The following is a 25,022-nucleotide window of genomic DNA, read 5'->3' as shown; positions in this document are numbered from 1 at the left end:
ACAATAAAAAATATATTGAAATTACTATTTTTAGACAGAAAAATGATCACTACACGTTATTCTTAAAAGATACGAATATGCCGTCGCGGACTTTTTTGTAGATCTTATTAAGAGGAACAATGCTCCAGTACATTATTTTCATGTAGTACTTACCATTAAAGCAGCGCATGCGCGAAAGTGTCTCAACGGGTAGGACTTTATACACATTTATCGTATTTATGTTAATTTACATAAGAATGTACAAATAATAAACTATATATAAACCTTCCCTGAGAAATACTCGACCTAATGGTAAAAACCGCATCCAAATCCGTTGGGTTGTTTAGAAGAAGAAGAGTTAGAAAGTTCAGACAGACACAAAAAGCAACTTTGATTTATAAGATATAGGATGTAAATTATATGTAACTTCTTCTTATATATAAACAATAAGAGGGTAGGGGAAATCTTAGCAATAAATTATTATTAATTTTAGATTTTGAAACAAAAGGTTCGCTTCTAAAATAATGCTTTCTTCAGAGGAAAATATTTTTTTGGCGAACGGAATATCTTAACACTATTTTCCCCTATTGCCTACCCTGTTATCTGCAGGATACATAATCGAGGTATAGTAAAAAAATAGAAACATTCTAAGTGCTGAGCTCTACAGGGTGGAATTGAACGCACCACTTTAAATGAAACCACAGTTTTAACTACTCTATAAAAGCCTAATATAATTCAGAAAAAAAATACTTCCCGAAAATGAAAAAGTTATTTTTTCAAACAAAATAAATAATAAAATAATCGTTTTAAAAAATAACGCCATTTGTAAAGTGTTATATTATCACACACACTTACCTGTCAAAGCGGCAACGTCACACACGCTTTATTCAAGAAATCGAGTCGCAGCAACTAGCGTAGGTATGTAGGCAACGGCGGCGAGCTGATGTTAAATTAACGCAACACTTAGGAATACACTTTACACACACTTTTATTGAATTATTCTTATTAGGTTTTTAATTTTACTTTTGTTGCACTACAAACTCATATTTTTATTTTCCCTTTTTAAACTAACACTCATTTTTAACATGTTTGCAAAATTATTACAATTATAATTTTTTCTCACTTTTTTTAACAATAAATATTACATTTTCTGTCCACATTACATTCAGCTCGACAATGACCCATATGATTACACTTGAAACATTTAATATTTCTTTTAATTGTAGCATTTCTTTTTACAATTAATGCAGATGATGATGATGACACAATTTCCCTTCGTAGTAGTATTATGGTTTGGAACTTCCAAGCATTCCAATTTTTTACTCCTTCCAGTTTTATTACTGTGCTGTTTCCCTTCCATCGTGATTGTTTTTTTTTTGCTTGTTTTTCTTTTTTATTCCTTCCTGGCAACTTAACCTCCAAATTTCAATACCAACGTCGAAGCGTCGCGTGAAGTAACGCTGTTTTAAACTCGCCAGTATTTCTAATTTTCTACGATTGATGCAATCTTCTTTATTATTGTTACGACGTGGTCTGGGCCCATAACCCATTGTATTTATATGGTTTAGTAAATAGCATTCAGCTATAGTCCGACCCAACTACTATTGCGCAGAATGTACGCGCCGAACCGATTCTATGGGAATTCCCGGTAATCGGTGCGGCGTGAGCGGGATGTCTTTGTGCAGATAACAAAATTATTTTTTAATATTGATTGATTGTTTAATATAACACTATAATTCATAATAAATGTAGATTATACTTTTTACGCATGATTTGATATTAAAATAATTCATAAAATTATCAATACTATTTACAAATAATTACTAAATATTAATTTATTTCGTATTGAGTTTTCGTAGGTTCTCGTGTAACATTATAAAACTCGTTTAATATTTAATTTTTATACGATTTTCGATCAAAATAATTATACAAATATAAATAATAATGAAAATCTTAATAAAAAAATTAATAGTATATTCGATAAGTATTTTAGTTAATGGCAACTATTACAATGTTTTTAATTATCTGTGTAAGAACAGAACTTAGCCGCGGAACGGCTAAGTTCTGTTGTATTTACATTATTTTGTTCGACTTTATACGTTGAATAATTATTAAGTGTTTTAAATTATTTGGATGTTGTTTAATATTAATTTTATCATTAATCAAATTTCTAAAATGGTGATGAATGTTTCGTGATCGTGATGATGTGATTACTGAGTATTTTTCTTAAATGTGAAACTATTGTGTCAGTATTTGAGTGTACTATCAAAACATACATTCTTTTGAGACATTTCAAACAAATGTTGAGTTTAATATTACTTATGATGTAAATATTAGTGCTAGTAAAAGGAGAATGCGACAACGACGATATAAAACTAATGTTAAATGTAAGTACCTATCTATCGTAGTTCAATATCATTTTGTGTGTTAAAAAATTTAAATATAATTTTGTGGGTGGTTCAATAACCATGCAGTATTTCTAAATAATCTATATCTATATCTATATATCTATATCTATATCTATATATATAAAATCGAAAGGTCACTCACTCATCACGAAATCTCAAAAACTACATGTGCTAGGAATCTGAAATTTTGCATAGGAGTTACTTATAGGACGTAAGTGCTCGCTAAGACGGGAATTTGCAATATTCGACTTCTAAGGGGTTGTTTTTGGGGTCGAAAGTTTGTATGAAACTTCGTTACTGCAAATGCTAGAAGTCTCAATTTTTGCATAGACGTCACTAGGAAGTAGCCATGGAGACAGAAATTAATAATAATATAAGGTAAGTGACGGTAACTTCGTGATAGTACGTGGTTTCGTGAGTTTTGCTTCTGGCAAAAATAATAAGCAATTTAAGTATTATTTACGGAAACTATATATTGGTATATAATCTTTATACTTTCAACTGTCTAAAAACTAAGTAACAATATTTTAATGATAAAATTGAGCGTATAGCGACATTTTAAACGCAGAGCTGGCTACAAATTGCATTGTAACGTGTCTGCGATGCTTGCGACCGTAAGACTAGGGTAAGAATTTCTTAAGGTTGTAGAAAGACAAAGGTAAGTTATTCGAATAAAACATTGAATATATGCTTTTTTGTATTCTATAATTAAACATTTTATTGAAAAAAAAAATAGATGGAAGCATAAAATTCTTTTAAAATTGCAATAAATCGATTCACGAAATAGCAGACATTTTATTTATCAAGTGTCCGCTATTTCGTGTTACTACCGAATTAGGGAAATCTTAGATACTTTTTAATAAATTTATATTTATGTTATAACTAAGATAATTTAAATTTAAAGCTTAAAATCAGTTACTGTATTTATTAAAGTTTCTCGTGATCGAAATTCGGTATATGTTTTGTCCACTTAAATTTCTATATTACTATTTTAAAGGTAACCTGAATTGGTAATTTTAAGCTAAATTCGTATAGGTACTGCCAATGTAATTTTATTTTTTAATCAACCTTTATAATTTATTTTTGTGTATTTTATCGAATATACGTGGTTGTTAATGATTACTTTACATAATGTAAAAAATACTGAATAAACAGAACTGCGGAAGTTACTAAAATCAGTAACACGAAATAAGATCCCCAACATTTCATTATTTTCTCTAACTTCGTGACAAATAAATCTACGTAAAATCAGCACATTGACTTCTTTGTCTTTGTTAATAGTGTTTATCTTAGTCTTGTTATAAGTCTAAATAAAGATCTTTTTATTTTTTCAAGAATTTTTCAGGAATATAATATATACCTACTAAACACAAAACGCCGTACAAACTGGTTGCGAAAATATATAGTTCTATAAACTGGCATACCTAGCTTCAAAAAATTTAACTTGAATTTTGAGTTTTTTTATATATTTTTTATAAAAAAAATATATAAACGTTCAAAAATGTAGTTTTTTTAAAACTGAGCTTATATAATTTGTAAATTATAAAAGTTGGGGCTACTCGTGGCGCAGGAGTACAAAGTGTGACTGTAAAACCGACTGGTTGTGGGTTCGATCCCCACTCCAGGAGATGAAAATAGGAATAGTATAGAAAATAGAAAATATTTATTTAAATTTATATTTCAGGCAAAGCACGGCGTTGAGTTGTGCCACTTAACATGCTGTGACTCCGGTATTCCGCAGAAAGTGGGGAACGGAGTGTTTTAAAAACACTAGGTTCCTACCTATCTACCTACCTACCTATCTACTTACCTACCTATCTACCTACCTACCTACCTAGGCCTATCCTGCTGTGTGCGGGATACAGCGTGAAGATGATTTAATTTGATTTGATTTTTTTTATGAAAGTTTTAATGTCGTTAAGCTGATCTACCTATTTTTTTTTATTTACAAATTCTTTACAATCCAAACCAATAAAGGTGTTAATTTTTTTTATTATAAAACCTCACTCGCGAGGTAAAAAGTTGTGACCCGAAATAGGGGACACAAACTCACGAAGTTAGAAACAGAGCTAAATTTTATCACGAAGTAGGGTTCAAATTAGAGGTCCACAAATAAATTAATATAAAAATTAAGGTTAAGTTAAACCGCATAATTCACACATTAAATTACTGCCAAAAGACCCACTTTGATCACACTAAAATTTGCAAATTCATATAACCTTTAATAATGTATTTACAATAGTTTAAAGTTATGAGAGCCTTAAACTGCCGAACTCCCGTACATTTACCTTAGTTCACGCGGGTGAAACCGCGAGCGGGGGCCGCTAGTATATAATAAAACTGTAAAGGGGGTAAAATCTGTACATTGAATATAAACTAAAAAAAACACGTCAGGGGGACTCAATACAACTAATAGAAGGTAAAAATATGATTTTTGGAATTCTTGTCTGTCTGTCTGTCTGTTGTGGCTTTTTAACTCGAAAACTACTGGACGGATTTAAATGAAACTTCTTTTGTTGCATAACTATTAGTCTTCGCCTACATATAGGCTATAATTTATTTTGATAGCCCGAATACCTGATGTGAGACCCTAGCAGCCCGCTTAATCTATAAGAGATATCAATACAACGCTTTAGGAAAAGTTATTGAGCATGATGAGCATTTTCAGTTGACATAAAAAAATTGGATCCAATGTAGAACCACAGTCACCCAGCTAAACTTTATAACATATAATTCGTCAGTCGTCTTAAAATAAATTATTCTACGTAATAAACATTTGTTTTGACGTTTACGTAATACCATAATTATTATTTGAAATGGTTCAACACCAAATGATATAAATTTAAGTAAATATATACAAATTAAATAACATTTAAAAAGAAAATCCATAAATCGGTAACATATATGTGTATCACAGAAAAAAAAGATTACATTCTTATAATTTTGAGGGCTGTTGTGGCGCAGTGGCACAAGCACGGGACTATCAACACGACAGATTCTGGGTTCGATTCCTGCTCGAAGAAATGAAATATTTAATATTTTCATTATCTCACTTGGAACGAGGCAAAAGTAATTTTATAATATCAAAAAAATATACGAAATATCTTCTTTTTTATAAAAAATAATCTCTAAATGTGTTGCTAAGCGCAAATCTCGAGAGCAGCTGTACCGATTTCACTATTTTTATTATAATATTCCTTGAAGTACGAGGATGGTTCTAATGGAGAGAAAAATTTAAAAAATTACCAGAAATGGTCCAAAAACATAACTTTTCTATATTCCCATACAAAAGATTCTACTTAAAAGTCAATTTGGACTTTAATACCCTACTATAAAGTTTAAATGTTAGTAGCTGGATTCCTGGAAGGCAAAACAATTGAGTGACGTTAGGTTCGTATAAATATTATAGCCCAAGAACCCAGAGCTGCCAGACCGACGTCATTTTAGCAAAGGTGAAATTTTGAGGACTATTAGTCTTACACGTAGTTAAGACAGTATGCTTACTCACTAACTTGAAAATGGGATCCTTTCAGAGGTAGAGAAAAATAACGGTATATCTCTTTCTGGGAAAATGATAAAGCCATCGGATTGATCTTGTTGCTTAGGGTCTGGGGCTAGAGGGGTCTTGAAATAGTCCGTAAATAATATTTTTTAAATTTTAGATTTACTTTAATGTAATTTGCCCCAATTTTAAAAAACCTTTACGACATCTGGCAGAAGTAAAGGTCCACGTGAAAGAATGTGAAATATACATTTTTTTACTTTAAAACATATATAAAAATTCTCTTCCTTACTTAAGGGAGCGTTTTCAATTGACACTTCCAAGTGAAAGACCTGTACGCTCATGTGTAACTCTAAGAAAGCTTGAGTACCCTATATTTAATACCTCTTTCTATGAAAAATCCTTCACAGTTCAAGCAGTGCGCTTATGGAACTCACTACCTAAGTCTATATTGTAGGGCAATCCATCTCTAAATACTATTAAAATCAAATTAAAACAACATTTCTTAATCTCAATTACAATCTTTAGTAGTCGCTTTGTCTTTTTTTTATTAATTTTCTTTTTCTGTTTCAACTCTTTTATGTCATTTTATATATTTATGTAGGTATAGTAATATTGATTAATGTTATGTATATTTGTATGTAGGTTTATTATTATTATTATTAACATTATATTAAAATACCGCACCCGAATCATTTCTTTTAACATCCCCTACATTCAACGGTTTCTGGTAGAGATCTCTATTAGAGATAAGTTATCCATTGTACACATTTTATTTAACACATAAGTGTTCTGTACTTTCTTTCTTGTGTGGTACATAAATAAATGAAAAAAAAGAGACTTTCTACTTTAACGCAACTGGAAGTGTGTTTTAAGTTGGCACTATCTCTGAAGGTTTTTTAACTACATATTAGACTATCGATCCTCAAAATTACAGCTTTGCTAAAATGATGTAGGTCTGGGGGTCCTGGGATCTCAGTCTGTTAATGTCAATATTTGTCAATATTTCTATGGTAAGATGTCACTTGAAATGTAAACGTCTCATTGTGCATCTATATTATTAAATCTAAAAGCCACAAATTTCTATAATATTAATAAAGTGTTGTGTATTTGTGACTTACTAAATATGCCTTCTATAAGGCGGTGGACAAATTTAGGCAAAAGAATCTAATCGTACTCCCAGAACGTGAAGATTGCAATAAACGTGAGCACGACAATTGACTGATAATGGTGCAAATTTGAATCGAGCTGTTTTTTGTTACGATATATCAATTGCTGCCAGCAGTCCCTACAGCTGTGTTGCTATTGGATCTATAAACTCCGCTTGCCAATATTGTAAGGTTATTGTAAAAACTCAGTTTACCAATCAATTTGGTGGCGCAATGATTTTATTATCAGGAGGAGGATTGCCAGTGGTTCCACGTTCAATGCAAGCTGATGAACTGAATTCATGTTTAAAATTCTCGAAATTGTGGAAACATGTTAAGGTATTACATTTAAGCAAGAATATGCGTGTCATGTTGCAAAATGATCAATCTGGAGACATATTCTCTAAACAACTGATTGATATTGGTAATGGAAAATTTCCTATATATGCGCTGACTGGCTGCATCACCTTTCCTGATCGTTTTTGTCAGTTAACGTAATCAAAAGATGAACTCATTCATAAAGTGCTTCCAAATGTTGCTGAAATGTTGCTGATTATTTATTCCATAATTGGTTGAGCGAAAGAGCTTTACTGGCTGCCAAACACACTGATGTAAATGAATGAAATATAAATTTTCTAGATGGCATTCCTGGCAAAATAAGGACACATAAATCAGTTGATACGGCAACTAATGAAGATGATGTCGTGAACTATTCACCGGAATTTTTAAATTCACTTGATTTGCCAGGATTGTCGCCTCACAACCTTCAATTAAATCTTGAATGTATAGTTATAATGTTGTGAAATATTAACCAACTGAAACTTTGTAACGGCACACGATTAGCGATAAAAAAATAATGAATAACGTAATAGAAGCAATCATATTGAAAGGAAAGTATAAAGGAGAAGACGTTTTGATACCCCGCATCCCAATGATTTCGACTGACATATCATTCGAGCTTAAAAGACTACAGTTTCCAGTTCGGCTGGCTTTCGCAATGACTATAAACAAATCCCAGGGGCAGTTATTAAGTTGTAAGGATGCGTGTGTGATAATGAATAAGTCTCTATAGTATATAAGCGTATATTTCACTTCACAATAAGTTCGCAGAATTACAATTATATAGAAGGAGAAAGTCAAGAGCACTGTGCACATATGTTAAGATAGCGGAAGAATAAGCGTAGACAGAAATATAGGATTTAGGTTAACACGTGGCAATAGCGTGTTGCAAAGGGTTAAGCGACACAGGCTTCGCGTCAGACGGTGAGGTTGTGACTGGTGGTCTGCTCCGGAGCGAATGTGTCGCTAGGCGCCAGCTGAGGTGAGGGGCGCGAGGGCGGCGGGCACAGCGACTTGCCGGGCGACGCTGCGCTCGCGCATCCGCGTATTATTATTTATATAATTTAATATTTTATGTGTTTTGTGTAGTGTATTTATATATGTATATATAAGTATATATTTAATTTAATTTATAATGTGGGTTGCCCACATCGTGTTTGTGGTATTAATATAGAAAACTCATGTTTCTCGCATGGTCTGTTGTATGTTGCCTGTACCCGTGTTGGAAAACCATCTGCTCTGTTTGTTTACGACCCAGAAAACCAAGCAAAAAATAACGTGTACCATAAAGTACTACAATGAAAATGAAACTGAATTTAGAATAAGTAAAAATAAAATAAAATATAAGATAATATAGATATCAGAAATTGTTATTTTTATTATCATTTTTAATGAATATTATAAGAATTAAAAATGATTTAAGTTTTTATTTTTTTTATCTTACTAGCTGATCCGGTGTCGCGAATACCAGAATACATATTTAAAAAAAATCGACTGTTAGGCGATACGAAGTTCGCGGGTCTGCTAGTTTCATAATAAAGGTGATACAATAAATTGACTTAAAGTAGGATTTTATTAAACAATTTTAATAAGAGCTTTGAACGTTTTTTAGATTTATAATAAATAGATAATTGCGTGAAAAAGAACGCGATATATCGTTCTTTCTCGTTCGGTTATGTTTTGACGAATGAAAAGTAGAAGTTTGGCAACGCTTAGTAATATTTTTGTAGTAGTATGTGCATGTGTGCGTCACACGAAATACAGGATGGAGAAAAATCGTGAAATGAAAAAAAAATCCTACGTCCAAACTGTTGAGGCATCTTGATTAATTTCTTTAGCTTCGGGTTTGAAATATTTTACCCTATATGCAGTTTCAATAAAAGAAGCGCTGCCTCTTCCACCCTGTATAGCAACGTCGATATTATTTCATTATATGATATTTAGGTATGAGAAACTATTCTATATCTTATAAAACAAAGTCGCTTTTCGTGTCTGTCTGTTGTTTCTAACTCTTCTTCTAAACCACCTAACGGATTTTGATGCGGTCTTCACCATTAAGTCGAGTGTTTTTCGTAGAAGATTTATATATAATTTATCATTTGTACATTCTTATGTAAATTAACATAAATACGATAAATGTGTATAAAGTCCTACCCGTTGAGACACTTTCGCGCATGCGCTGCTTTAATGGTAAATACTACATGAAAAAAATGTACTGGAGTATTGTTCTTCTTAATAAGATCTACAAAAAAGTCCGCGAGAGCATATTCGTATCTTTTAAGAATACCGTGTAGTGATCATTTTTCTGTCTAAAAATAATAATTTCAATATATTTTTTATTGTGAGGGATATTTTTCCATAATGGTATTAATCCTTATCCTTTAAAATACTTTATTAATTTTCTACGTTAAACGAAGATAAAATTTGCTTTCTACAATATTTCGAAATTGCGAATAGTTTTACAGAAAAACTCATTTAATTGTTGACACATCCCGCCGTTGACAAATCAGCTGTATGTTACTCAAGTTTCACTTATCCCTTACTCTCAGCATATAAATAAGTACATTAGTTAGGTTGGCCATTTAATGTAGATCAAAACTGTCCTTTACTGTTTTTCATTTTAATAAGTACTTTAGAAGTTGTTACAATATCAAAAAAATCCTTGCTGCGAAACGGCTTGCCACTCGCCATGCGTCCGCCGTGCCCGCTTGCCTTACACGCATCGGTGGTTCAGTGGTAGAACGCTCGCCTGCCACCCGGGCGGCCCGGGTTCGATTCCCGGCCCATGCATTCTATTTAATTTTCCTCACAGGCAGCCACGTCGTGCTTGCTTTTCATCAGGGACAGAATACCCCCTTCAGCATTAACCACAAGCTCGAAAATAAAAAACCCGGCTGCCTTTATAGCAACGAAGATTTAGTTAGATGCGTTTGCACGTATTGGATAATTGGAGTTGAATGTATTATTTAAGTGCGATTTATTTGGTTTCACATTTTTTGTAGTAGTTATTAGTAGGTAGGTTTTTGTTTATAATTTCTTCCGTTTAAAAATAGTCATTTAACTATTTAAAAATAGTAATTTAAATATATTTTAATAAGTACTTGAAAAGATTAGTAGCACAGATTTAAAATTACGGTACCTACTAAAAAATCCTTGCTGTGTAAAACAATTGGAAAATCCTTATTGAAACTACGAAAATGCGGGTTGCATTAGGGTTTAATTAATTTTCACATTATCTTAAGTGCTTTGCAAACATACATTACATGAATAATCCAGTACTTAAAGTGGGCGAAGCCGCAAGAGGGTCGCTAGTTAATAATAAGTATATGACTATGAAGGCAGTGTTACTTGAGAGTATTGTGCGGAGGTTCCTCTCTCTGGAGCCCTAGCCACCGATGGCTTGGAGCCTTGTCCCGCCCTCGGAAGAGTGGTTTTTTATATTTTTAAATGTATTTTGTTATAATAATTTATATTTAAAAATGTAAAATTTATTCATTAATTTAATAAAAGTATATTCTTTGTTAGTATATGACTATATTTATTCTTCTTAAGTATGGTATGGGGATAATAAAGAAAATATCATTGACAGTTATTAATTCATATTTTTATTAAATTTTAGTATAATAAAAATAAATATTTCATAAGAAAACATTTAGGATAATAATAAAATATTAAATATATTATTTTAAATTTTGTAACATATTAAAATAAAAAAAATCGTTTGTAAAAAAAATTGGTTTCATTAAATAAAAATATTTTCTTTTTAAACTTTTAAATTATATCTATATTTAGTTTTGCTTATGGTCTTTTATTTCGACACTATTTTTTATTAGAAATATATTTGACCAATCCGACACCCACATATTTATTGAAAAACATATTATCTGATAACATTATGTAAATTTTTTATCATTAAAATTTTCATATAAAATTATGGCCGTCATGGCGCAGCGGCACAAGGGTGTGACTGTAACGCGACGGTTGTGGGTTCGATCCCCACTCGAGGAAGTGAAATATCTATTTACGTTTATATTTCCATTTCTTCGCTCTGGTGTCGAAGCAAAGCGCGGCGTTGAGTTCTGCCACAAGACGCATTGCCTCCAAAATTCGGCAGAAAATGGGGAACGGAGTGTCTTAACGCTGGGTTGAGGTATTAGTGACTAGTTGCGAATTCAACTCCCATTCGGAAGAATATATTATTTTCGTTTCTTTTCTTTGACAACAAGACTAAACACGAATTCGGCCGGTTAACTGGGTTTCTCTGATTACTCTTATTACGCTTCTTCTTTTTCTTCTACTTCGTGTTCTTCTAAATGCTCTCGCGATTTGGTACGGGCGGGAGAGAGATTGAGATAATTGATTAACAGTAGAATTATGTAATTTTTATTATTACATTATTTGTAATCATCTTTCTGCTTACTGTGCAGGATACAATGATGTTAAAAAAAACATTTATGTTTTACAAAACCCAGGGTACTTCCCCCTCGTATGTAAAGGTGGGTTTAAATGAGAAAACTTAATCTCAGGATTTACGTTGGGATGGATTCCGTTGTAATACATTCATTATTTAAAATGTAAACAATCCCTAAATTTATTACACATTTTAAGCGAAATTAGCTTTTGCATGACGTTTGTATGAATGGACATATTTTTGTAACCTACTTGAGAGTTTATACAATTTTTTTGTTTTTTTTTAAGTAGTACTACAACATACCCAATATCATAATTCTTTTTCTTTTAAAATATATCTAAATATACGCCCAAAGGCAGTTGCGGAACTCAACGCCGCGCATTGTCTTGCTAGAGCTGGGAAATTTCAATTATTATTCGTCTTTATATATTTTTTTAGGCTTAAACAATTAAAAGTACTTACTAAATCATTTATTAGATTGTTCTTTGCTTTTACAATTAAAACAAGCCATCATCTTAGCTATTTACATTACATATCTATATACCTTAATTTGTCATACTAACATTATAAATGTGAATGTAAGTTTGTCTGTTACACTTTCACGCCAAATCTACTCAACCGATGATTATGAATCCTTGTACACACATATTCTTAGAGGTATTAGAAGGAACATAAAATACGTTTTATTTTATTTTTTTTAAATAACGATTGTACTTAAAAAATATTAATTCAGCAATGATACTTTTTTAAGGATTTTACTTTAGAAATTCCTTTAATGATTTTTTTTTGAGATAGGTTAATTTATTTTTAATATTAATTTTATTACTTTACTTTAGAAATTCCTTCCAAGATTTTTTTTGATACAGGCTTATTCATTTTTAATATTAATTTTATTAATTATTATTAAACAATTACATACACATTATATTAATTTGTCTCTACATACTTCGATGATCGATATGTAAAGTATCGACAACGAAAAATTGCAAATGTTTTTATCGCTCTTTTAAACGTCTAAAAAATATAGTTTTAATATATTTTTTTCAAAATTGCAAATAAATAGTTAATTTTCTTTTTTTAAACGTATTTATTTTATTTTATAACGTATATGTAATCGAACATTTCCCTCAAAACAGCAATAAAATATCTTGCAATTTTTCACTTTCGATACTTTACTTAGGAACTGTCGTTTTTTTTATTTTACTATGGTAATAAATACGCATATTATTTACTTCTAGTAGTAACTGCAAGAATACAATTGAAAATTAATTTTACTTAAAATAGCTTATATAAAATTACGTTTCTATGAAAAATATATTACATCAATGACTAGTTACAATGTTATACTTTATACAAATTGTTTTAGAACAAACGCCTGCCTCTCTTGTTTCTTCTTATTTCAAGGAACCGATGTTTTCGCCCTGGAAAAAAGAAAAGAAAAAAAAGAAATTTATTTATTTATAAAAATTTTAAGCGAAATATGTAGTACAATAGTCATATTGTAGGGACATAAAGTATGACTGTAAACGGTACAGGTTGCGGGTTCGATTCCCATTCGATGAAATTAAATATTTTTATTTCCATATTTATTTTTCTTCGTTCAAGTGTCGAGGCGCGGCGTTAAGTACCGCCACTGCATGCTATGCCACACAAGGGGAGCCAGTTGTCTCACACTGGCCTAAGTGGACTATGCAAACACTAACCCTTAATAATATGTGATAGGAGAATAGGAAATTATAGTATATATGCTTATTATTAATGCTCTATATTAATAATTCAATACATACGTATTTAAGCCATCCGAGTGCGATGTCTGTGGTGGTGGCCAGCGATGGATGTGAGCACGCCACATCAGTTGCCGAAATGTCATTCGGAATTGCCGCGACATTGAACAGTAAAGGACAAAATTGATAGCCCCATTCAACAGTGCTAGGGCGTCCATCAATTCCCCAAATAAATCGTAGCAACGTTTGAAAAAACACCGGCCCAAAGCCCCACTCAAAAGCCCTAAAACACCTTGAGGCAGTTCTGTTACTAGAAATAATAGCAAAACTGCTACAAGCATTTTCGTTGTTCTATTTGTTCTCCTATCTCCTTTGTATAGACGTTTCAAAGTTTTATCGTTTGTGGGACAGGCGTTGTAAACTCTTATCTTCTTTTGGTGCTCGTTTGCACTGTATACTTCTCTAATTAGCCATAAGCTTATCATCGTCAATATGAAACAAGGCAGTAGTTTAATAACAACCGCGTGCACCCAAAAGTTTATTTGATAAAGTTGACCTTCCTCGTCGGAGTCTACGTGGTACAGTATCATAGGGCCGTTTGGTTCCAGGACAACAGCTGTGTGTATGTCAAAGACCTGTTTAAAAGAAATTAATTTTGATTTTAATATTTAAAACAAAATTCCTATATAAAGAAAGAAATAGAGTACTATTTTGATATGGTTAATATTCTTAACTTAAGCAAGATGAAAAATAATATAAAAAATATAAAATGTGAGTTTCTATTATCAGTAATAAATTTAATAAGACACTTTGGAATTTTATGATTTCATGGTCCATTGACTGTATGAAAATATGTGCTATAAGTAAGCGAAGTTTTTAATCTCAGGGTTTATTTCATGAGGAAAGGTTAACGGTTATAAACCATATCACGTGTAATCAAATGGAAATTTTTGGTCTTTTAGGTTGAAATTATTTTTTTATGTTCGTTCATAATTCTTTTATATAACATAAATACATACATATATGGGTCATTCTTACGAAAATACGAAATTCATGTCCTAATTGATTTTTTCTAAGTAGTTATGAAATTTAAGCAATTATTATTATTTTGTTACTAAGTATCTAATAGTGCATACATAATACCTATAAGACTTTCTAGTAAACTAGATATCTGATATTTCTTTTCCCTGTTAACATCAGAAAAACATTCCCTCGCTATGTCCCAAACTCCAGATTCAAATACTCTATGGTCGCTAAATTGATACATTTTGCTAAATTTTATGTCAGACTTTTACTGATCGCTTAATATAAAGTGGTTTTCTTAAAATATTCATAATTACAAAAAAATAAATAAAGATAATTGAAACTTATGCTTCTGTTTTACTTTGTCCCAAAAACAATAATCATTCCTTCACACTTGCGTTTACAGCCCATTTTTGAGCGTGTTATTTGAATTATATTAATGCATTCATTTGTTTTTGACAGTCGGCAGTGCTGCTAATAATTTACTATAGTGAATTCATCTTGTGCATGCACATAGTTTCTATTAAAAAAAGATTTAGTTCATAATTTACTAAGTTACATTTTTGGCCGTCATTACAGCACATCTTATAAAAATAAGGTAATCAATTTTAACTAATTAATTAATCAACGTTAACGTTGGTTTTGGTAACTAATAACGTGACCATAAAATGCAATACGAAAGAATGCATTTTTATGTGCGTTTTTGGCGGTAATGTTTAATTTCGTCATTCCCTCATAATTATCTGTAGTGCGGGAATGATGCGAGGTGAGGGAATGATTATTTTAACCGTGCGCTTTGTAGGCTTTTTGTGTTTTAGCTGCATTAACGCTAATTGGTCTTTGCTTTCTCGTCTTGGAGCTTTATTAACATAAAAATTGCAAAAAAAATGATTAATTAATGACACAGAATTAAAATTAAAAAAGAAAGAGTATGATCGGAAACGTAAAGAAAAATGAAGAGTTATTCTATCAATTTAGAAAGACTTCGCGAAAGAGTAAGAAAAAAGGACAAGTAAAACCTGTACCTGATATGAGTTCAAAGGAAAAAAGACTAAAACGAAAGAGTTGGAAAAAAAATTGTCAAACCTATACAGATTGTTGACATATAGGGATAAAAAGGTGAACTGTGTAAGAATTCAAGTTCTTTATGGCGTTACTAGGCAACAAAGTACTCTTCATAGACGTGTACTTTATTTACATCGCAATGGTGCTGTCAAAGTCCTCAATATTAGCTCTCTATCTAAAAGTAACCGACACGATAATTTGGATGGCTTAAAAACTAAGATTTGAACATTCATGTAATTCACATCTTGAGTGATAGTCCAGTTAATGAGTACAACAAGTTTATTTTTCATATTGTATCTCGACATATAAATAATTTATATCCGAGAACGAGTTTATTTTCAAGGCATTATTCGTAACCAGGCCATGGAAAATGTGCACCCGATAGTGTGGGAGGAATTATAAAAAGAACTGCCGATAGAGCTGTGGTTGAAGACTTTGATACAGTGAATTTCATGAAACTCAAAAATATATATTACTCGAAAGATGTCCTTCAATAATATTAATTGAAGTAACCACGCTGATATCGTAGGGATAGAAAATTTAGTAAGCCTATCAGAAACAATTGCTACATTTCGTGGAACTCAAAAAATCTCGAGTTCATAAATCTTTCGTGCAACTATTGTACTGGTAAGTGTAGTCATTATCATTAAGGGTATTACTCGTCTTCCAAGAATAATTCTGGCATGTAAAATTCAAACCCAGAGTGCATCGGATAGTAAGCAATGTTCAAAAGATATCACTGATGAGAATGTTATAGGAACAGATCCAGATTATAATATATAGATAATATCCCTATATTATCTATATATTATAATCTGGACCATGTTATTATTAATATTAAAAATAATAACACTTTATTGCACATTTGCAATTGGATTATACATTTGATTTACACAGTACATATTATACCTTATCGCTAATAGCGATCTCTTACAGGCAACCAATAATACAAGATTTATTAAAAAACGGTGTAAAAAGTATTAAATGGGACGTCAAGACTCATCCATACCCATAGACATATATGATATGGAGCATAGATGAACAAATTTCTTCAGTTTGTAAAGAAATTTTTGAAAGCGCACATGACTAGAGGTTCTATAACTTGGAAATGGCCGACATTAACAGATGAACAACTGTATATTTGGAATGATGTATTACAGAAGATTCAGCCTCCAACAATAATAAAAAGAGGATGCTACTTCGTAAGGGAAATGGAAAGAGAAGACAGAGTTGATCAAAGAAAGATTCTTGATATTTACATTTAATATTTTATTATTCTATTCTTGATATTTACATTTAATATTTTGTGTTTCTGAAACTGATTTTCATTGTTTTGGCGAATTGTCCTTTTTATTTAATATCAAGAATGGTACTTTTGCAGTCACTTTATTAGTTTGTAAGTAATTTTAAATAAATCAATAGTGCTATTCGCAATACTTAAAACGCTGTGGTTTTCAAAAGAAAAGACAATGTTTTAAGTACAAAAAATAACATTATTAGATTTGTGAGAAGAATTAATAAGTACATGTTACTTTTTCATCGTTATTTAAAGCATAATACGAGATTTCTTTTGTCATTAAACATGTATTTTAGTACTTAATTATCATAAATATATTAACACTCACTCAGTGTCAATTTTTTTAACTACCCTCTTTATTCCATGAAAACCCACTTATTTTGGGAACCACTATACCATTGATAATTAGTTACACTAGTACTATAAAATTCACAGAAAAGAATAGTTAAATATTGCAAATATTTTTCATAAATTTTTGAAACCCTAATGTCGTATTTTCGCTAGAATGACCCATATATTTTTTAACAATTTTAAAAATCAATTTGTCTGGGGCCTGCTTGTAACTTTTTTATCCTATATCTTATAAAACAAAGTCGCTTTTCGTGCCTGTCTGTTGTTTCTAACTCTTCTTCTTCTAAACCACCCAACGGATTTTGATGCAGTTTTCACCATTAGGTTGAGTATTTTTCGTAGAAGGTTTATATATAGTTTATTATTTGTTCATTCTTATGTAAATTAACATAAATACGATAAATGTGTATAAAGTCCTACCCGTTGAGACACTTTCGCGCATGCGCTGTTTTAATGGTAAGTACTACATGAAAATAATGTACTGAAGTATTGTTCCTCTTAATAAGATCTACAAAAAAATCCGCGACGGCATATTCGTATCTTTTAAGAATAACGTGTAGTGATCATTTTTCTGTCTAAAAATTGTAATTTCAATATATTTTTTATTGCGAGGGTTATTTTTCCATAATTGTATTAATCCTTATCCTTTAAAATACTTTATTAAATTTCTACGTTAAACGAAGATAAAATTTGCTTTTTACACTATTTCGAAATTGCGAATAATTTTAAAGAAAAACGAATTTAATTGTTGACACATCACGCCGTTGACTCATCAGGTATGTTTCACTTATCCCTTACTCTCAGCATATAAATAAGTATATTAGTTACGTTGGCCATTTAATGTAGACCAAAACTGTCTTTTACTGTTTTTCATTTTAATAAGTACTTTAGAAGTTTATATCAAATCAATATCAAAAAATCCTTGCTGCGAAACGGCTCGCCACTCGCCATGTGTCCGCCGCGCCCGCCTGGCTTACAAGCATCGGTGGTTCAGTGGTAGAATGCTCGCCTGGCATGCGGGCGGCCCGGGTTCGATTCCCGGCCGATGCATTCTATTTAATTTTCCTCACAGGCAACCACGTAGTGCTTGCTTTCCATCAGGGACAGAATACCCTCTTCAGCATTAACCATAAACTTGAATAAAAAACCCCGCCTGCCTCTATAGCAACGAAGATTTAGATGCGTTTGCACGTATTGGATAATTGGAGTTAAATGTATTATTTCAGCGCGATATATTTGGTTTCATATTTTTTGTAGTAGTTATTAGTAGGTAGGTTTTTGTTTATAATTTCTTCCGTTTAAAAATAGTCATTTAAATATATTTTAATAAGTACTTGAAAAGATTAGTAGCACAGATTTAAAATTACGGTACCTACTAAAAAATCCTTGCTGTGTAAGCAATACATGCATATGCATGCATAAACAAAAACCTACCTACTAATAAATACTACAAAAAATATATAGTATAAATACTACAAAAAGTATATATTACACAAATAATTGGAAAATCCTTATTGAAACTACGAAAATGCGGGTTGCATTAGGGTTTAATTAATTTTCACATTATCTTAAGTGCTTTGCAAACATACATTATATGAATAATCCAGTAGTTAAAGCGGGCGAAGCCGCAAGAGGGTCGCTAGTCTAGAAACATGACATTTGGATAGATGTTTACTTTCGTAATCTGGACATCCACTAAGAAGGGATTATGAAAAATTTTAACCCTAAAGGGGAGAAATAGAGGTTGAAAGTTTGTATGGAAAAATTCTTAAATCGCCACCGATTTTTATAAAATTTGATATTTAGACTCTTAAAATATTTCGTTGAACACATGTTTCATGGCTTATTAGAATTCCCCCTAAATACGCAAGCGAAGCTGCGCGCGTCCGCTAGTATATATATAGAAGATTAATTCCAGCATAAGAAATTAAAAAACAATACGAGCAAGATATTATAAAAATAGTAAATCTGAATGTCAAATTTAATAACAGAACTAAAATTTTATATACATACTAGTGGGCCCGGCCGCGGCTACGCCCGCGAAAATATTAGCCTAAATAATTAAAATAAGTTAAAAAATAATAATAAGTGGAGATTTATTATTAGAAAAAATATCTGAGTAACCGAAATGAACAAACAAAAGAAGTAAAAGTAACTAAAGGAAATTCTAAATATTTGAAAAAGTACCTAAAGTTTGCCATGCGCGCGTACTATACATTTTTCTATATTAAATAATTATAATTTTTTGCGAAATATCTATACTATAATATAATAAAGCGGAAGAGTTTGTTTGTTTGTTTGTTTGAACGCTAAGATCTCTGGATCTACTGGTCCGATTTTCATTGTTTTTGTTTTGTATGAAAGCTGCATTCTTCAGAAGTGCTATAGGCTATATAACATTACATTACACATATATACTAATATATTTTAAAGTACTTTCTAATTTGACATGCAATTTATTCTGCCATGTTAATAACAACCGTCGCGTTGCTACGCAACCGTTACCGCGACATTTTGATATTCATCCTTCTGAAAATAAATATACCTAACAGTCACTTTTAGCATTTTATCTAGATTGAAATTATCTATACTAATATAATAAAGCGGAAGAGTTTGTTTGTTTGTTTGTTTGTTTGAACGCTAACATCTCGGGATCTACTGGTCCGATTTACTATGTTTTTGTTTTATATGAAAGCTGCATTCTTCAGAAGTGCTATAGGCTATATAACATTACATTACACATATATACTAATATATTTTAAAGTACTTTCTAATTTGACATGCAATTTATTCTGCTATGTTAATAACAACCGTCGCGTCGCTACGCAACCGTTACCGCGACATTTTGATATTCATCCTTATGAAAATAAATATAATAGTCACTTTTAGCGTTTTATCTGGATTGAAATTATAGTTTACTGTATAACATTCTAATAAATAATTAAGGAGATGTCATTGATTCGAATGACCTAGCCTTCGGGCGGCACAGTATGAGTATGACCGACGCGAACGGGCAGATGACGTTGACGGTTTTATAAAAATGTCATACATTTTCGAACTTTATTTGCTGTCTATAATTAATTTAAAATACACTTTGGTTCTCTTCTTATTTTATTTGATATTGCTGGCAAAAATTATCCTTTTATGTAGTTTTTAGGTACTTTTTTTCTTATGTTGGTTCATTTCAATTTCTTAGATATTTTTTCTAATAATATGTCTCTACTTATTATTGTTTTTCATTATTTAAGCTTATATTTGCTTACTAATTCTATTGAAAACTGAAAATAATATATTAAAATATTCTTATAGTTTAAGCAGGCGTAGCCGCGCCCGGGCCCACTAGTATTAAATAAAATCCCAAATGATTAAAATTACGATATTTTAAGTGTATAACATCGGTATAGATAACCGAACTGAGATAAATTAATTATAAGCAGCAAATAATTACATAAAAATAATAGTAATTCGAAAATATATAAAAATTTACAAAATCATCAAAGTCATCTTCCCGTTCTGGCCCGTTCGCGTCGGTCATACTATACCACTCGTAAGCTAGGTCATTTGGAATCAGTGACATCTTAATTATTTATTAGAATGTTGTACAGTAAACTATAGTTTCTAAACTATAATTAAAAGTAAACTTTAATTTCCATCTAGATGAAATGCTAAAAGTGACTATTATGTTTATTTTCATAAGGATGAATATCAAATTATAGAAACCATCTAATTTTTGTTAATGTATACAAATCTATATCGGCGCGCGCCATGTATGCATTAAACAAACTCACTTTGGGTGACGTTTTATTAAAACAACAAAGCTTGCAAGCCGTTGCTTAGCAACGCGTAACGACGATTGTTATTAACATGGCGGAATAAATTGCTTGTCAAATTAATTATTTTAATATATTGGTATATATCGAAAATATTACAAATATGAGAAAAAAAAGTATCCTATGTTCATCCCGGGACCCTCAAGTATCTCTATATGAGTATTTTATCACAATTAAATTAGCGGTTTGGGCCTGATTGCGTAAAAGACAGACAGACAGACAGACAGACAGACAGAGTTACTTTCGAATTTATAATATAGGTATGGATTTATAGTTACAAAAACTTTATATAACTTACCATAAACGTAGGAATACAAAGGATTGGTGGTAGAATAAAGCTGCTCAGAATAGCTGTGCTGCATCGTCTCTCTGTGCATAGGACGTGGTTTCTATCCGAATACCTGGGGGCAATTAGAGTAGTTAGAGAATACTCGAATGCATGGAACGGAATGCCGATTATACAATTGGTTTCAAATATTTTACAGTAAATTCCGATTTTCTGTCAAAGAGGTAAGGTTCTGGCAGTACAAATATTTTTGTATTATAGGGGAAGCAGAGGAAACCTAGTGTTAAAACACTCCATTCTCTATTTTCCGCTGAATTTTGGAGGGATTCTGAATTTCACTTTTCTCGAGTGGGAATCGAACTCACAACTTTTCTCGTTCCCAGTCATACGCCTCACCTCCCAAGTATATTTTCATCAATATATTAAAAGCTACATTTTTCTACTAAGATAACATGTCTAATATTTTAACATTATAAGGAATTTGATGTTTATAGTGAGCTTCTGGCGCATTGAATGCCTGAAATAGATGTAGAGGATAAACAGCATTGAGCTTAAATTAACCAAGCTTTTAATTAAAGATCTGTTTGGCTGAAGAAATTTTCGAAGGAGAAATATTTCAAAAGGTTAAACAAATAAGAATAGCAACGAAAACGTAAATGCCAGTTGTCTAGGCACAAAGTTTGACTGTAAAAGTGATGGGTTGGTAGTTCGATTCCCACTCGAGGTATATATAATATTTCCATGATCTTCGCAATGGTGTCTAGGCAAAGCGCGGCGTTAAGTTCCGCCACTAGAACACGTAATGCCTCCTTCCAGAGGCGGATCTTACTGCCTAAATAATATTTTTGACATATTACTTAGATATATACCTTATGCTAAATAACAGGAGTGTGTAGGTTAATATTTTTTCATTCACTTTCATTTTGTTGACCGAACAATAATATAGGTTTTGAATATTATTTATTTAATTTATGCTTGCTTGCCTTGGCTTCTTTTTTTAGCTTCACGCTCTACCCCCCCATACAGTAGTTAGTTACGCAGAGGGAAACTATTATTTAGATATTCCGTTCCCGGTGTCGCGCTGAATCTAGAGATATTGCGTGTTGAGTGGCGGAACTCAACGCTGCGTTTCTGTCTCAATGCCAGAGCGAAGAAAATATAAATTTTAAATATTTCATTTTCTCGAGCGAAAATCGAACCCACAACCAGTCGCGTTTACTCACACACTGTGCTCCCTTACGACTGGCCTCGACTGCTTTTCCTTAAATATATATTAAATTTATCAATAATATCAATAAAATTTAATATAATACTCACTTTATAGCAACATATCTCCATACTGCGAGCGATAGGGTGAGGCAAATCGACGCAGTGTGAAATATCTGTGCGAAATGCATATGGAATAGGAGGTAGGCAGCCCACTTGTACGGCATTTCTCGTTGACCCGGCAATATCTGTAGATGCAATTTTAATATATATTAATAAATAGAAATATATAAAAACTGAGGCCAGTGGTTCAGGGGCACAAGCGTATATTGTAATAGTTGGGGGTTCGATTCCGATACGAGGAAATGAAATATTGAATATTTTTATTTCTTCTGGTGTCGAGATAAGCGCGTAGTTGAGGTTCTTCACTCAACACGCAATGTCTCTAGAAACTTGTGGAAGTGGGGAGGAGTGTATTAACACTAGGCTCTCAATGCCTACGCACCTGCATTTGAGATACAATATGAAAAAATATATATAAAAGTATATTACCATAATAATTATTAAGTGAGTATTATATTAACTTTAAGTGAAATAAAAATTTATATAATTAAAAATCCGAGAAATAGAATTCCATTTAAAATGCAAATAAACTGAGAGAACTCAATTTCTTTAGAAATATATGAAACAAAGTATTCAAATAGAATTAAATTTTACTCTTAAGAAAATAACATTGTGTAGAGATAAATTTATAATGCCTTTAAATTGAAAAATTCTCGAGTTCTTCTTTAAAATTATCGAAACTAAATAAAACTTCGTTACTATTATTTAAAGATAGTTTTTTTTTCAATCATCCGATTGTTTCTGTTTTTTTCAAAGGTTTCCACTTTGTGTTTATTTTATATACATCCGTGTTAGCCAAGTGTGACTAACGGTGCGTGAACTTTTGTCCACACTTCCTCGTATTAAAATGCCTTTTTTAGGGGATTCCTAGTTGTAGGTGTTTAAACGTCACTTGTGGTTTTTAATTAAATGAAATTTAGATATCTAAAATCATCCATCAATTACTCGTTTATATAAATTAATTATAACTCGTTGATGTATCACGATTCAAAAGTAAACATTAACATTAAGTTATTTACAAATAATAAATTAATTTTTAACAAAAAGAAAAACCGACTTCTAACAACGAACTAAAAAGTGAAAAATAATTGGTGTCAAATCTAATTAATTACTAAGCCTGTTTGTTTTACTTTGCACCGACTTCAAAATTATAAAATCTTTATATAATTATTTTTCACTTTTTAGTTCGTTGTTAGAAGTCGGTTTTTCTTTTTGTTAAAAATTAATTTATTTTACGATTTTTAGTGATGGGTAGATCTTAAAATTATGCTTCTTGAACGAGTAATGATGGCGGTGGTAGTGTTTGTCAACGAGTGGTTGTGATTGTTCTATGTAAAACTTCATTTAATTAGCTATTATTTTTGTGCAAAGTAACGTTTTGGTATATTGACAAGAACATACATTAAAAGTATTCGGGCGAATTGGGAATCTCCCTTTTTCGAAGTTGGTTGAAAATGAGAACATCCTCTTTTTTGAGATTGGTTGAAAAGAAAATCTCACTTCTGACATCAATTTAAAAAGTTTTTGCTTGTAACTATTACAGTATAATCAATTTTTTACCAAGAAAAAACAAACTTTCTCAATTTTCACCGGATTCCATAATCGGAACGTAACCAAACTTTCACCAAATTATCCTTGAAGTGTATCCTTTCAAGAAAGAATCATCAAAATCGGTTGGCGCGACATTGAGTTATTCGGCTATTTGTCACGCACATACCTAATGCAAATTTAAGACTTATGTGATTTTCTCATAGATACCATTGTCAGACATGGACCAAAAAAAAATGGGACCATTCGGGAAGCTTCACCTTTCAAACAAAAAATTTTCAAAATCGGTTCACCCAGTCAAAAGTTATGAGGTAACAAACATAAAAAAAAAAATACAGTCGAATTGATAACCTCCTTTTCTTACAGAAGTCGGTTAAAAATATGTTAAAATCGTATAACTCAAAAAAAAATATTTCAAAATCGGTTCACCCAGTCAAAAGTTATGAGGTAAGAAACATAAAAAAAATACAGACCAAATGATAACCTCCTTTTCTTACAGAAGTCGGTTAAAAATAAAGTTCAAGTCTATATATGGCGCCCCTACTGCACAATAGAAAAAAAATACTTAAACGCGACAGGTTATGTATTCGATACCCACTCAAGGAAAATTAAAGGAAATATTAAATATTTCCATTTCTCCGCTTTAACAATTCTCAAAGCCTCCAAAATTCTGTGGAAAGTGGATAGAGGAGTGTCTTACCACTAGTGTCAACTTATATAAAAAAATATATATTAAACAAAATGGAAATATTATAACAGGTTATTATTTATTACCTGTATAC

General features: G+C 31.4%; 1 protein-coding gene and 1 non-coding gene across 2 annotated transcripts in view; one reads left to right on the top strand and one right to left on the bottom strand.

Moving 5' to 3' along the window:
* Positions 1-12,242: 12,242 nt before the first annotated feature.
* LOC146532000 (G-protein coupled receptor dmsr-1-like) overlaps positions 12,243-25,022 on the bottom strand; it is a 30,091-nt gene continuing 17,311 nt past the window's right edge. The window contains exons 4-7 of the mRNA XM_085196963.1: positions 22,681-22,817; positions 21,376-21,478; positions 13,575-14,146; positions 12,243-13,208 (exon numbers count right to left, since the gene is read on the bottom strand). Of these exons, the coding sequence (XP_085053089.1) occupies positions 13,187-13,208; positions 13,575-14,146; positions 21,376-21,478; positions 22,681-22,817 (834 nt within the window). The 3' untranslated portion in view covers positions 12,243-13,186. The remainder of the gene's footprint in view (positions 13,209-13,574; positions 14,147-21,375; positions 21,479-22,680; positions 22,818-25,022) is intronic.
* TRNAA-GGC (transfer RNA alanine (anticodon GGC)) lies at positions 18,227-18,297 on the top strand. The gene has a single exon. It is a non-coding gene; the product is annotated as a tRNA-Ala (tRNA).

This window comes from Heliconius melpomene, chromosome 14 (assembly GCF_056956725.1).
Source record: "Heliconius melpomene rosina isolate 202511_hmr_F chromosome 14, ASM5695672v1, whole genome shotgun sequence".
NCBI classification, from domain to species: domain Eukaryota; kingdom Metazoa; phylum Arthropoda; class Insecta; order Lepidoptera; family Nymphalidae; genus Heliconius; species Heliconius melpomene.
Note: the sequence above shows the minus strand (reverse complement) of the source record. Positions and strands in the feature narration are given on the sequence as shown.